The 15,241-nt window shown below is 33.2% G+C and overlaps 1 protein-coding gene across 2 annotated transcripts in view; it reads left to right on the top strand.

Annotated features, from left to right (window-relative positions):
• Positions 1 to 13,036, top strand: part of LOC114326481 (alpha-L-fucosidase) — a 32,522-nt gene extending 19,486 nt beyond the window's left edge. For both annotated transcript variants that reach the window (XM_028274876.2, XM_028274875.2), the window contains exons 3-8: positions 8,188 to 8,294; positions 8,815 to 8,948; positions 10,532 to 10,757; positions 11,962 to 12,102; positions 12,159 to 12,469; positions 12,848 to 13,036. In XM_028274876.2, the coding sequence (XP_028130677.2) occupies positions 8,188 to 8,294; positions 8,815 to 8,948; positions 10,532 to 10,757; positions 11,962 to 12,102; positions 12,159 to 12,469; positions 12,848 to 12,973 (1,045 nt within the window). In that variant the 3' untranslated portion in view covers positions 12,974 to 13,036. The remainder of the gene's footprint in view (positions 1 to 8,187; positions 8,295 to 8,814; positions 8,949 to 10,531; positions 10,758 to 11,961; positions 12,103 to 12,158; positions 12,470 to 12,847) is intronic.
• Positions 13,037 to 15,241: the final 2,205 nt, after the last annotated feature.

Raw genomic sequence — 15,241 nt, 5'->3', positions numbered from 1 at the left:
ATTCTGATCTCACTTTGTCATTCATTCCCCTACTTTCTAAATATCCCTTCCAGATTCACAAATCAAACTTCCACCACCAACTCTCATTCGCAGTATTCCTCAAAACCAATTTTTAAACTTTCTAAATATGCTTAATGGATTTCAAAGAAAATAGTTAATTCCCATTCTAAAATTACTTTCTACTATATACAAATTTTAATGACCTATTCTCTATTTCCACTTAGTCTTAATTAGCATCGGCTAATGACCGATCCTTCCGCGAACAACGATAATGACCTATTAACGATTTCACTTGAGTCTTATTTAATCACTTCTTAAAATTAAATATAACAATTTGTTGTATACAGGTTGTTCTAAATTTATATGCCCGTGGTTGAGAAAATTGAAAATATTTTATATTAAATTGAATTTTGTCTATAATTATCAAATTTTAATTTTCATATCAAATAGAAATATAACAAATCCCCGCCTTGTATTCGATAAAATTTATCTGAATTTTTAAATAAATTTTCTCGAGGCAAAACCAACTCCCTGTATATTTCATTACTTTAATCTATGTCTTATACCTTAACTTACTATCTACTTCATGTAATTCTGTCTTTTATTCGTGATATTTGTATACATCGTGAATATTATAAATTCCTCGGATCTTTTCCGAGTTCCTGTGCCTCAACTCATAACTATTTATCCCATTTTCATTATTCACGATATACGGGCCTTCGAAAACAGGCATCAACTTTGCGCAAATGCCCCCAGGAAGATTTGATACTCGTAATGCCCTCACGAGTACTTTTTCACCCTTTTGGAAAGTCACTGGTCTTCTTTTTCTATTTTGTTCCTGTCTTTGGATATATTTTTCGTTGCTTCGCCGTAATCTTCTCTGTACGGTTTCAATCACCTGTTGATATTCTTTTGGCTCTTGGTCTTCCCATGGCCTTATCGGCAATACACCCTTCATGATGTATTCTGGGGTCTCTTTTGTTACTGTGCTCGGAATTGTATTTAGATACCTTTCTATTTCCGCCATTTTCCTGTCCCAGTGGCGATGTTGACCATCTGTTGCAATGCGAAGAAATTTCGTCACTTCCTGTATGAATCGTTCCGAAGGATTACTCTGTGGATGCCTGATGCTGACAAAATTTGTCTCTATTTCTCGTTCTCGAAGTTGTCCCTTGAAACGATCATTTCGGAAATACGTTGCATTGTCCAGTAGAATCTTTTTTGGTGTTCCTACTATGGCTATAAAATTGTCGATTTTTCTTAATATTTCCTCCCCCTTTGTGGTGCGGCAACTATATAATTTTACGTATTTTGAAAACACATCCACCATTACCAGAATATGTTTGTTCTTTTTAGTGGTCATAATTAGATCGCTTAACATATCTATTGCTACAATGTCTAGTTTGTTTCGGGCTTCAATATTTTTGGCAACATTTTCGTTTTTGAAATTCCGACTCTTATATTTTTGACATACATCGCACTTCTGGGTAATTTCCTTTGCAATGCGGTAATCCTGTCGGCTGATGTAATTTTCCCTAAAAACGAGCCAAACTTTTCTGCTACCGATATGCCCATTGTCCTCATGTAATTTCTTTATTATCTTTTCGGCCAATGTCTGTGTCACTAAATATAGTTCCTTTCCGTCTATTCTCTTAAAATATATGTCATTTTCTACTTCCGCTCTTCTTTTCTCTCTTTCCTCTAGGTCTTCTTGGTTTGACCTTATCTCATTTAACGAATATATCCCTTCTTCTTGTATTAATCTATTTAGTCCCACCTGTAGAGTAATTGTTTCCTTTTTTCCCGTGTCCTCATCCCGTGTTAGAGCGTCGGCTATTATGTTGTCTTTTCCTTTTATATATCGGAACTCAAAATCATACTCCTGTAATAATAGAATGCCTCTATGTATTCTATTATTTACTAATCTATTCTTCATGATATGTACTAAAGCTGCATGGTCTGTTTCGATTGTGAATTTTGCTCCCAATAAGTAAAACCTCAATTTGTTTACGCAATATAGTACACTGGCAAACTCCAATTCTGTAACACTATATTTTCTCTCATGTGTTTTAGTCACTCGCGATATAAAACATATCGGCACTTCTTGGTCGTTTTGTATTTGAGACAGAACTCCTGCAAATTTTTGTATGGACGCATCAGTTCGGAGTATAAAAGGTAAATTGTAAATGGGGTGGTATATTTTCGTTCCTTTTGCGAATTCTCGTTTTAATGTTTCGAAAGCTTCCTCCTGTTCTTCTTTCCAATTCCATTTTATTCCTTTTTTAAGCAACTTTATCAGAGGGATTTCCTTTTGGCTCAAATCGGGAATCAGTTTTTTAAAATAATTAATCGTGCCAAGAAAACCTCTCAATGTTTTCAAATTCGTTGGTCTTGGGTATTCATCTATGAGCTTGACTCTGTCTTCGGCTAATCTTACTGTTTTGGTGTCCAATTGAAAACCCAAATAAATGACTTCTTTTTGAAAAAATTGACATTTTTCAATGTTTAATTTCAATCCCGCTGTGTCCAATTCTTCCAGAATTATTTCTATGTGTTTCAGATGACTCTGAGTATCTTGTGAAAAAATTAATAAATCATCGATATAATGAACTATGAAATCTTCGTGGCGATTCAAAATGGTATGTAGAGCTCGGACGAGTGCAGCACAAGCACTCTGCAATCCAAATGGCACTACCTTAAACCGGTAGACAATACCATCAATAGAAAAAGCGGTGTAGTTTCTACACTTTTCAGCTAACGGTATCAACCAAAAACTGTGTTTTAAGTCAATTTTCGAAAATATGTGTGACCCGGTGATTCTTCCAAAAATGGCCTCGATGTTTAGAGGTGATTCATATTGTGATACAGTGTGCTGGTTGATATTCCTGGCATCTAAACATAATCTCAATTCTCCATTGCTTTTCTTTACTATCACAATCGGGTTAACATACGGTGAATCACATCTTTCGATGATTTGATCTTCCAACATTTTATTTATTTCTTCTTTCACCTCTTGTCGATACTTGTATGGAATCGGGTAAGTCTTTGATCGAAAATTTCCCAAGTTTTTCACCTCAAATGAATGTTCGTACTTTTTCGCCACTCTGTTTTCCTCATTGATCAAATTTTCATAGTTTCTTAACATCAACCGCAATTCCTTTTCTTTCCCTTCTCCACATATCAATTTTCTGTCTTTTTTCTCAGATTCTTCACACATGTTTACCGTGCATTCTGCATCCTCGTTTGCATATACCTCCTCTTCAAATACGACTGTTTCAATCATATTCTTTTCACTTTCATTTTTTTGCTTTATTTCTTCTTCTCCTGAGCTCGTCTCTTCTTTTGAGGAATCCCAGTTTTCTTTTGCTTTTGATACTCTCAATTTTTCTTCTTCTGGGCTCAACTCTTCTTTTGAGGAGCCACAGGTTTCATTTTCTTTTGTCTTTTTCTGACTTTTTCTCCCTTTTCTTCTTTGTCCTTGCTTCGTTGCCAAATTCATTTCCACTGTTTGGTCTTTACCTGATTCGTCCGTATTTTGTTTCTCCTGTTCCTTGTCCTGTTCTTCTTCTTTTTCTTCTGTTAGATTCATCGTATTATTTTTAAAATCTATCACTACATGTTTTTCTGCCAATTCGTCAACTCCTACTATCATGTCATGTGACATGTTTGGCATTATTACACATTGTAGTGCATACATCTTCTTACCCAGTCGTACCATTACTCGTATGCCTTCATTTATAGTTGCCAATGTCCGTTTGTTTGCGCCCACTAAATTTACCCTAGGTATTTTGTAAATTAAATTTGTTAAGTTAACTTCTTCTATTAGTTTTCTGTTGACCAATGTTATTTCAGATCCAGTGTCTATCATAATTTTAATTGGTTTCTCGTTGATAAATCCATCCACAAATTTTAAATTAACTCCATTTTTCTTTTCGTTGTTTCCTGCCAATTTAATAAACTCCTTGGGGTGACAAAAGATTCCTGTTTGATTTTTGGTTTTTAGTGAGCGCCGTCGTGAAAAGACGCCGGTTGCTCATCGTTGTTTATATTTTCGTCATAATGTCTCTCTCCGTCATATTCATCTGTCTGGGTATTATTTACTTCTCTTCTATTTTCTCTTGGTCTGTCGGATCTGTTTCGGTTTTCTCGATATCCCTGTTCATTTTGTCTACCATTATTTCTGTTTTCTTGATTTGAGCGTGTGGTGTTTCTATTCTGGTATTCTCGATTTCTGTCCTCATTCCATTGCCTATTTCTTTGTTCATAATTTCCTCTTCCGTTGTCTCTATTTTCGTTTTCCCTTCTGGGATTAAAATCTCGTCTTGTATAGTCCCTGCTATTTTGATTTCTACCTCTGTAATCTTGTGTTTCTCGGGGCCTGTAATCTTCTCGCGACCTTCTTGATTTTCTTTCTCTTAGACGTGATTCTCTTATTTGTAGGAATTGGCATAAACTATCTATGTCTTTGTAATTTTGCAATGTGATATGGTCTTCCAGCGTTTCCTCGAAATGTCTTGCAATCAGTTCGACTAATTGTTCCGATGAGTAATTATATTGTAAATGTTTTGCATTATTGTAAATTTGCAAAGCATATGTCCTTTCTGATACACCCATCCTATCATTGTATTTCCCATTTTGCAATTCCTTGTTAATTTCCAATTGTTGGACTTTTCCCCAGAAATAATTCAAAAATTTTTGTTCAAATTGTTGCCAATTGCCGAATTCTTCTTCTTTACTGTCGAACCATAGGCTTGCTTCATATTTGAGATGGTTTCTGATAGTTTCTTTTGCTGTTTCGAAATTTCCGATGTGCTGTATTTTCTTTTTCAGGCTATTTATGAACGGCACTGGGTGTAATCTTCTTACGTCCCCGCCAAACCTTATCTTCACGTCATCTGTGCTATGTATAACCATTTCTCTTCTTTCTCCTACATTTTGTTGTGTCCGGTTTTCGTTGACTTGTTTTTCTATTTCTGTGATTCTTTTTTCCACTTCTTCTCTGTCTACTTGAATAGCATTTTCCAACTTATTTTCCAAATTTTCTATTTCCTTTTTCTGACAATTCGTTATTTCCTTTATTTTGCTTTTGATTTCTTTAATCTCTGTCTCTTGTTGTCCCATATCGTTCTTGATCATTGTCAAACATCCTTTTACTTCCTTTTCATACTTTCCTATGCGTTCCTCCATTTTCTTGTTGTTCTCTTCTATTGCTTGTTTCATTTTTTGTTGTGTTTCATCCATTTTTTGATCCAATTTTTGTTGTGTTTCATCCATTTTTTGATCCACTTTATCCATTGTCCTTTTTGCTTCATCCATTGCTTGTTTTGTTTCTCTTTGATTGTCATCCAGTTTTTGTTGTGTTTCATCCATTTTCTGTTCCATTCTTTGTGACTGGAGTTGCATCATTTGTAATAGTTTATCTATTCCTGATAATTCTTGCTGTTCTGATGCCATGATTGTCGTGTCTAAGATATCTTCTTGGTCTGAATGTTCTTTTTGTTTTTTGTTGTCTTTGCTTTGGCTTCTTGTCACAGACATTTGTTTTCAAGAAGTACTGTCCCCGCCAAATATGAAATTTTACTAGTATGTTACCAAGACGACTTTTTCTCACCCAAATATTATAAATTGTCAATAAATATATCAAATGTAAATATCGTAAAAATAAAATATTAAATCAGTTATGTAAAATTTGTACCTAAAGAGATCTAAAATTTTATGTTATCAAATGTAAGTATCTCACTTTTTACCACAGGCATATAAATTTTCAAATACCGGCTTTACTCTTTCTATCCTTCAAATTTGCCACTAGAAATACTTTACAATGCCCCACGTTGGACGACAGTTGTTGTGATCTTGATTATTGATATGAGATGATAATTTTATATGTCATTTAATTTAATCAATGCATTACTAATAATCTAATTAATTTACCAGATCACATATCAATATGTTTTCAATCTCAGGGCTTTTTATAAAATTAATTACTTACATACGTGGCTTCTAAGTATTTCTTAATGGTTCCTAATCGGGATAGGAAAGAAAAGAGTAAAATAATAACACATATGGGTTACAATTGTAATCAAAATATTGTTTATTTTATTCAAATGGCAATCACTGCTTAATATTTGCTATATCTTATTATTCTTAAACATAACATTTACACATGGGAATCTTATTTTCTTTTGATTTCCAATTGAAAGTTTTTATTAACATTTAACTATTATAATTTATTAGCAACAATTCTATTTAAGTTTGATGAAGCTTTTCTGATATTATTGATTATGTTTCTTCAATTTTAAATGTGGTATTTACTACGAAAAACCCATACATTCATGTCCAAAAAAATGAGACTGACCTTTTTCTGGTGCACTGAGAAAGTCTTCACACAAGACCCGTTTCCTGCTATCCTTGGCTGCAATCAAAACCTCGTCCTGGCTTCCAGTAATGTTCTCCTCTGAAACTAGCTCGTATAGCTCTCGTTTCCTGCTTCTGTCGTGATGCTGTCTTCTACCTTTTTCGAAACTGCAATCAGCTACCGGGAACTCTTGGCTCAAGGAGGTTCTTTTACTCTCAACCTGGCCTACCTCTCGTTCTACGATAGATACTCCACACTCACGGAACTACACAGGCTTTCTCACTCTCCGTACACTACCGTCTACTACTCGACTTCACTTCTCGACAGCTCAAAACATTCTGATCTCACTTTGTCATTCATTCCCCTACTTTCTAAATATCCCTTCCAGATTCACAAATCAAACTTCCACCACCAACTCTCATTCGCAGTATTCCTCAAAACCAATTTTTAAACTTTCTAAATATGCTTAATGGATTTCAAAGAAAATAGTTAATTCCCATTCTAAAATTACTTTCTACTATATACAAATTTTAATGACCTATTCTCTATTTCCACTTAGTCTTAATTAGCATCGGCTAATGACCGATCCTTCCGCGAACAACGATAATGACCTATTAACGATTTCACTTGAGTCTTATTTAATCACTTCTTAAAATTAAATATAACAATTTGTTGTATACAGGTTGTTCTAAATTTATATGCCCGTGGTTGAGAAAATTGAAAATATTTTATATTAAATTGAATTTTGTCTATAATTATCAAATTTTAATTTTCATATCAAATAGAAATATAACAATATATATATATATATATATATATATATATATATATATATATATATATATATATATATATATATATATAATCTTTGCTGAACAGTTAGGAAACAAAGTTGAAATATTGGGGTAGCAGCAATCTCAAAGAAAACTCTTTATAATAATTCCAAGCTTTCGATAATGTTTATTATCATCTTCAGGGAAACTACAAATATAAATATACAGTATTTAACAATTATTCTAGCTAAAATCAATAAAAATTGTTATCTTTGTGCCATCAAAAATCCAAAACACCATAGTTTTCTCTCACTAAACCAGGTGTCTAGGATCCCCAGAAACACAAAAATAACAAAATATTGCTCTGAGAAATGCAGAGCTAATACTCTCACTATAAACACCGCATATCACAGAACAATGATTAATTAGATAATAACAATAATAAAATGCCAATTAGACATACATAATTTTTTAAAAAATATTTTAGCTTTTATCGCTTTATACTCAGATTTTTATAAGTTTTTATATAGTTTTTACTTTAATTTATATTATTTACTATTTACCAAGACAAAATTTCATTGTTATGTCAGTATTTAACAACTAGGCTCTACATCCTCAAATAATGTAAGTACCAAAACATATAAATAATTTTTTAGTAAGGTTGTTCTGTGATATGCGGTGTTTATAGTGAGAGTATTAGCTCTGCATTTCTCAGAGCAATATTTTGTTATTTTTGTGTTTCTGGGGATCCTAGACACCTGGTTTAGTGAGAGAAAACTATGGTGTTTTGGATTTTTGATGGCACAAAGATAACAATTTTTATTGATTTTAGTTAGACTAATTGTTAAATACTGTATATTTATATTTGTAGTTTCCCTGAAGATGATAATAAACATTATCGAAAGCTTGGAATTATTATAAAGAGTTTTCTTTGAGATTGCTGCTACCCCAATATTTCAACTTTGTTTTATATATATATATATATATATATATATATATATATATATATATATATATATATATATATATATATATATATGGTTTCTTTCTCATTTGTAGATACATTGTCTTAACCAGTAAACATCATGAGGGGTATTGTCTATGGCCATCAAAATACTCATATAGTTGGAATGCTCAAGATGTTGGTCCAGGAAGAGATATTCTTGGTAAGTATTTAACATCAGCAGTACTGGTTTTAAATACATATTATTTCTTAAGTCGGTTAGATAACCAATAGACCAATTTATTGCACTCACTGCACTGTGCATGATCTAGTGAATCGACGATTTAAACCCTGACCAGAAAACATAAAGGCATAACAATAATTTAGGATCTAAACAGATCTGCTACTTAGACCAGAATAATATGCTAGTGTATCTATGGATATATGTATAAGCAGTGCGACAAGCTTGCGGCTCAGTGTTACTCACTACATAAATCCCTACATATACAAATACCAAATACCCTGGTCTGGATTTTTTTTTTTCGAAATATAAACAATTTATTAATCGTGCCGTCATTTTGAGAATAATGGCACTATCAATTGATATTTTTTTCTTTACACCTATACATCTAAGCATCATTGTGTTGGCATTCTTGTATTACAGTTGGTACTGTGTTTTTAGAGTAGGATTTACATTTCATTTTTATCGTAAGTTTCTTATCACACAGATATTTTTATTATAGGTGAACTTGCAACAGCAGTAAGGGCTAAGAATCTCAAATTCGGTTTATACCACTCCTATTATGAATGGTTCAATCAACTATATCTAGCTGACAAAGCCAATGGGTATAAAACACAAGATTTTGTAGACCGTAAGGTAAATATTGTAAAACAATTAATATTTTTGAATGCATGTGCATTAGTGATGTTGATTATAGTTACTTTCGAGTATTCGTTACAAATCGTTACTTTTGTATAAAGTAATCATTTACAGTATTCGTTACTTTGATTAATATGATTACTTTTGCTACTTTTGTATTTGAGTACCGGTAATCATATCGAGAATCGTATTTCTCACTAGGTAGGTATTTTGTATAGGTATTCCGATATAACAACGACCTTCACCGATCTGTTTAAGGGATAAAAATGATTTGATTACTATAATTATCTACTTTTGTTAATTTTGCATTTTGTAACGAAGTAATCAGAGTAATCAAAGTAGATACAATAGTCGTTACTCGCTCTGATACGATTGGTACGAAGTAACGAAGTAATCAGAGTAATCAAAGTAACGATTTGCCTCTCTATATAGTAATCTTTACTCTCAGTATTCGTAAGTAACGAGTACTTTGTAACGAATAGTTACTTTTTCAACATCACTAATTTGCATCCTGTTTATTATATGACTACAATATTATCATCTGAATGTCTTGTTTAACCACCTCTCACAATATCTTTTTAAGCCCGGCTATCCTGCTGATTTTGGGAATTTAATACTAAGTTGGAGTTGAATCACACACTCCGAAAAAATAGCTCCAGTATTGCAAAGACTGTCCTACAATGGAATCCCAAAGGATAAAGAAAAAAGGTCGCCCAGCAAAAACTAGAAGATCCATCATGGACGAGATAAAAGGTCAAGGAAAGTCTTGGAATGAGGTGAAGTCCTTAGCGCAAAATATAACTGGATGGCGTGTTTTCACTTAATCACTGAAGCTCTATACTCCATTTGGGAGTTCAAGAACCTTCACACAGAGTTCAAGACAGCGAGTAACTATTTTGCAACAGCTTTGCTTTGCTGATTTTCTTTTCCCAAATATTTCACGGAACTCAATGGCTAAGTCCTCTACCGTTATTCTCACTAGCAAAGGAATCTCTATTAGAGAAAACGCCAATTTTGGTGGTCTTCCAATAGGTCTCTTCTCCTGAATTCTTGCATGTAACAGTTTTTTGGATGCTTGAAGACGCTGTAGGCGGACATATTGAGATAAAGGTGGCTCTTTATTTTATATTATATAACATATTATACAGTGATGAGCGCGCTAATAACCGGCAGAATAGCGCAAAAGATGGAAAGCATATTAAGTTGTGAGATAAAAAAGGAATGAAACTAGTAGAGATGGGAAATTTAGCGATAAAAACCTATAAACTTACATTCTATTTATTGTTTCCCACCTTTAGACGTATCCGAGGAGTTTGGCAACTGCCACTGTGACAGTGACAGTTTTAGTTGACATACTCCTCTGATACGTCAAAAGTTGGGAAACAATAAATAAAATTTATAGGTTTTTATCGCTAAATTTCCCACCTCCACTAGTTTCGTTCCTTTTTATCTCACAATTTAGTATGTTTTCCATCTTTTGCGTTATTTTGTCGGTTATTAGCGCACTGATCACTGTATTTCCTAATTTGGTTATTGTTTATTGATTAATTTTTTTGTTAAATTATTTTTTTTATTTTTAGACAGATCCCGAATTAAGGGAGCTTGTGAACACATATAAACCTTCCGTTATATGGGCTGACGGTGACTGGGATGCTCCAGACACTTACTGGAAATCTAAAGAATTCTTGGCATGGCTGTACAACGAAAGCCCAGTCAAAGATGAAGTAGTAGTAAACGATAGATGGGGATCTGGAATTCCTTGTACTCATGGAGGATTTTTCTCATGTCAAGATAGATACAATCCAGGTATTTAAAAAATTAAACAATCTTTACGCAAACTAATTTTTATAATCATAAAGGTAACAGAATTTGAGTACCTTGGAGTAACAGTTACAAGTAGAAGAGGCGCAGAAAGAGAAATAAATAAACGGTTGTTGAAAGGTACCAAAGCAGTAGGACAATTAAACGCACCATTGAAGGCAAGAAACCCGAGACCAACGATGTTGTATGTATGTAAAGCTTGGGAAATGAATCAGAAAGAAGAAAAAAGTTTTGGAAGAGGAAAATCTTGAGAAAAGTTTTTGGTGTTATGAAGGGGACTAACGGAGAATGGCGCAGAAGAACAAAATAAGGGCTAATGGAGATGTAAGGTTGCACCAACAAATTTCAAGCTCCAGCTTAGCACAGCTCAGCTTATAGATAGGGCCGCTTTAAGTTTCACTTACATTGCACCATAATTTTCGATTCTTATCTATGCAATCCGTGGCAATCCATATTGGTAAGCTGATAATTGATCTATGATCTAAGATTCAATGATGCAACGCGTATGTTTCGTAAGCTAAGCTTAAGGCACGTCTTAAGCTTAAAATCTGTTGGCGCAACCAGGCATGAGACCCAAAATAACCAGAAAATTAGGGCACAGAGAGTTAGATGGTTGGGCCATATTTTACGAATGCCAAAAGAAAGAAACGTCCTAAAGTTCTGCAAGCAGGAGAAAAAGGGAAGAAAAGAAGAGGGAGACCACAAAGGAAGTGATAAATGCAGATTTTTGTTAATATTCGATTCAGAGTTGGACCACCATCTCCATATAGCTATTTCAGCATCCTCATGCCTCCTCAGTGAAGCTATGCAGTCACAACTCTAAAAACTTCAAAGGAAGTGGTTTGATGCCGTCCGGAATGATATAGAAGAAATGGGAGTAAGGTACTGGAGAGAACAAGTGAAGGGTCCGAAAAAGTGGAAGAACCAGTCAAAGCTATCGAACTCAACGACTTCGATAGTTGTTTTTTTTTTGCTTAAATAACCATAATAGTTACTGGAATTTTATAACTCTTCCAGAATGTACTCCATTTTATTTATTGCTTTCCATGTTTTGATAGTTTCGTAGAATTTTAGAAAATTATATTATTTCTATCAACGTAATTCTAAAATACACTACCAAAGACGTGACACAAGCCAATTTATTACAATATGATATTAGTTCTTGCTATAAATTTGACTTGTTTTCTAGGTACTCTTCAACAACACAAGTGGGAAAATGCTATGACAATTGATCACAAATCTTGGGGATTTAGAAGAAATGCGAAACTGTCTGATTACATGACCATAGAAGAACTTCTGTACCAATTGGTATCTACAGTCAGTTGTGGAGGTATTTTTTTGTTATCATAACTGTCCTATAAGTAATAATCGAACACTATTTTTTAGGGAATCTCCTTATGAATGTTGGACCTACAAAAGACGGCATAATTGCTCCTATTTTCCAACAACGTCTTAAAGATTTGGGTACTTGGTTGTCAATTAACGGTGACTCTATTTATAGTACAAGACCATGGACATCACAAAACGATTCCTTGACAAACGGAGTTTGGTATACCAGCAAAGGCTCTGATGTATATGCCATTAGTTTGCAATGGCCTAAAGATAATATATTGGATCTGGGATCTGCTATTGATCTGTTCAAAAATACAAATACTTCAGTGCATTTGCTCGGCCATGAAAGTGGTGAAGCATTAAAGGTAATTGGAAATTTTTTATGTTTATATTAGAAATGCTCGAATGTCATAAAATCAAAATCCAATGCACCTCCACATTCATCTCCATGCATGTTTGAGCTATCCCATTTAAAGCAAATCCCTCTGGCTCCTATTCCGTTTCTGAATCCAAACTGACTATCATCTATTCCTTCTTTCAGTTTTTTGAGAAGATGACTTATTTATTAATGATATTGTTCTGTATTCACTGCAGTGTTTAGCGTTTGTATTTTTAGGGATAGAAATTGATAGGGATAGGGAATAATTGTCAACTAGTTTGCTTTAAATGTAAAATCCAAAATCTACTCTAATTGCAATTTTTGTTAACACCTCTTATCTAATCTATATTTTATTATGTTATAGTGGACTTTAGGTGCATCCTCAGTAACCATTAATTTCCCGGATAAAGCACAAGTAAGCAGTGAATGGGCATATGTGTTGAAGATAGTTCCTGGAGCTAGTGTAGTATACGGGCAGAATAAAATTTAGAAAATAATAAGAATTTTTAAGACTAATAGATATAAGATTTTGAAATAAAATGATTTTTAAGAATTACCGTTTTTTATTTGTAAAAAATGGATTATATTCTCATATTGCTGAGTGAATGAATTAATTAATGGATACCTAATTATACACTCATATCTAACCATTGCATATTTCATTATTTTTTACTATTCTTGAATGTTTAATGTTACTTTATATTCTTATACAGTCTCCGGCCCAAGGTGGATCAACTACACAATTTATTTTTTTTTCTTTTAGCATTTTTTACAAAGCTAATCCAGTGAAGAAAGGAGTTATAGTAGGTTTTTAAAGATTTGAAGACATCTCTCATGTATTATGATAATAACTTTATCAGTATCTCTGATATTTTTCATGCGGTATTTATTTTATCTTATTTGAATATTTTACCTGGATATTTATATGTCTAGTTGTTTAATACTTTTGAATATAGTAGTTGATATAAGTAGTAAAATTTACCTTTTTATTTTAATAATATTTGCATTTTTTTTGTTTGATTTCTTTGATGTTTAGTGTCTTTTCTTCCTTACGTTTCTCACCTCTTCGAGCCTACTATGTACCGGTGTTTTAAGATTAAGGTTTTCTAAGTAATTTGGCGAAACCGACATATTAACACTGAGATGAAGTCAAGAATTTATAAAGCTAATGTAAGAAAAATAATGACATCCATCAGAAACTAGACCTGATACATCCACAACATAAAGACTACTAGAAACGGCAGAAATGAGAGTACTGAGAAGAATTACAGGAAATGCGCTGTGAGATCGAATGAGTAGTGAAGACAGAAGAAAATGTAACGTACAGTGTATAAACGAATAGACACTAAATAGAAAAAAAGAATGGAATGACCACATAAGCACAATGGGGGAAACACGAGGGGTCAAAATAGCGAAAAATATATATCACCAATCGGTAGAAGAAATATTCTACCCATATCTAACCCAAGAGATAGATAGAAGAATTGGTCTAGCTGGGCAGCATATGGCTGATTGAAAGACATATTCAGCAGTGAAATTCCTTTAAGCCTTAAAAGGAAAGTATACAATCAATGCGTTCTTCTGGTCATTTCGTACGGAGCTGAAACACTAACTAATTTGATAGATCTCAAATATGTCAACACGCATGGGATAATGAACATAGAGTTCAGTGGAGAGATTCAAGTATAGCCCTGAAAGAAACAGATAGTAAAAAGAGAAAAATCAAAGAAGCGGCTCTAATTATGCTAAATGAAAACAATTGTGTCGCAAATTCCTCGGTAGAATGCAGTAGGATGTGGTTATCCATACTAAAAGAGGAAGTCAATAGAAAGAAAATACCACGATTAGTGAGTCATTAACATATCGAGTTAGTACATATTTTATATTTTAGTTATTTATATAATATCTATGTATTATTAATATTATTTTTAATTTAAAATAGCATACATACATTAAAGTCAGAATTTAGTATTAGTTTTGAGAGTAAACTAAATGTAAACCACAAATACTTACGATGTCGGGATAGTATCACGAGGTTTTTTCCTGGTTTTCCCTAGTGATTTACTATGGAATCTCTAGCACGAGAATTTTACTGCCATCGTTGCATTTGTTGTCTTTTTAAAGACAGATCACATGCTATGATTTTTGTGACGGATATTCTCGAGTTGAGGTTGATTTCATGTAATTGAATGAACTATCTTTTAGTAAAGTCGTCCCAGGAACGCAACTCATCAATATTGGCAATATAATTTTAAAGTCTTTTACTTTAAAATGTATATATAATACATGCCTGAATTGCCGATATAAATGAGTCAGATTAAATAAATTATTAGAAGAATTTTTTACTAAGCAACAACATTTTTGTTTATTTAGTATTATTTTGTATTTTGACAACGACACCCGACTTGGGCGTCGAAACGTTAATAAATTCATTTTTTTTTGGTAAAATTGTGGCTTATTTCCCATTTAAAATAGTTCATTATAAAAATGCCACAAGGAAATAACTTCAGAACAACATTATGAAACACTAACATTAACCGAACCAAGGGTGTCAAAGCTTAGAATAGTACAGCAAAAAATGGGAAGATACTAAGCGTAAGACTTGCGGATCAAGTGAAAAATTTAGAATTAAGGCAAAGAACGGGTGTGCAAGATATCATAGAAAGAATTACCAGATTAAAATGGAGTTTCGCCGGACATATAGCGAGATTGCAGGATGACAGGTGGATAAAAAGACTGTTAGAATGGAGACCTCGCA

Source organism: Diabrotica virgifera, chromosome 2 (genome assembly GCF_917563875.1).
Source record: "Diabrotica virgifera virgifera chromosome 2, PGI_DIABVI_V3a".
Taxonomy (NCBI): Eukaryota; Metazoa; Arthropoda; class Insecta; order Coleoptera; family Chrysomelidae; genus Diabrotica; species Diabrotica virgifera.
The sequence above is the reverse complement of the archived record's forward strand: the minus strand, read 5'-3'. Positions and strand labels throughout refer to the sequence as shown.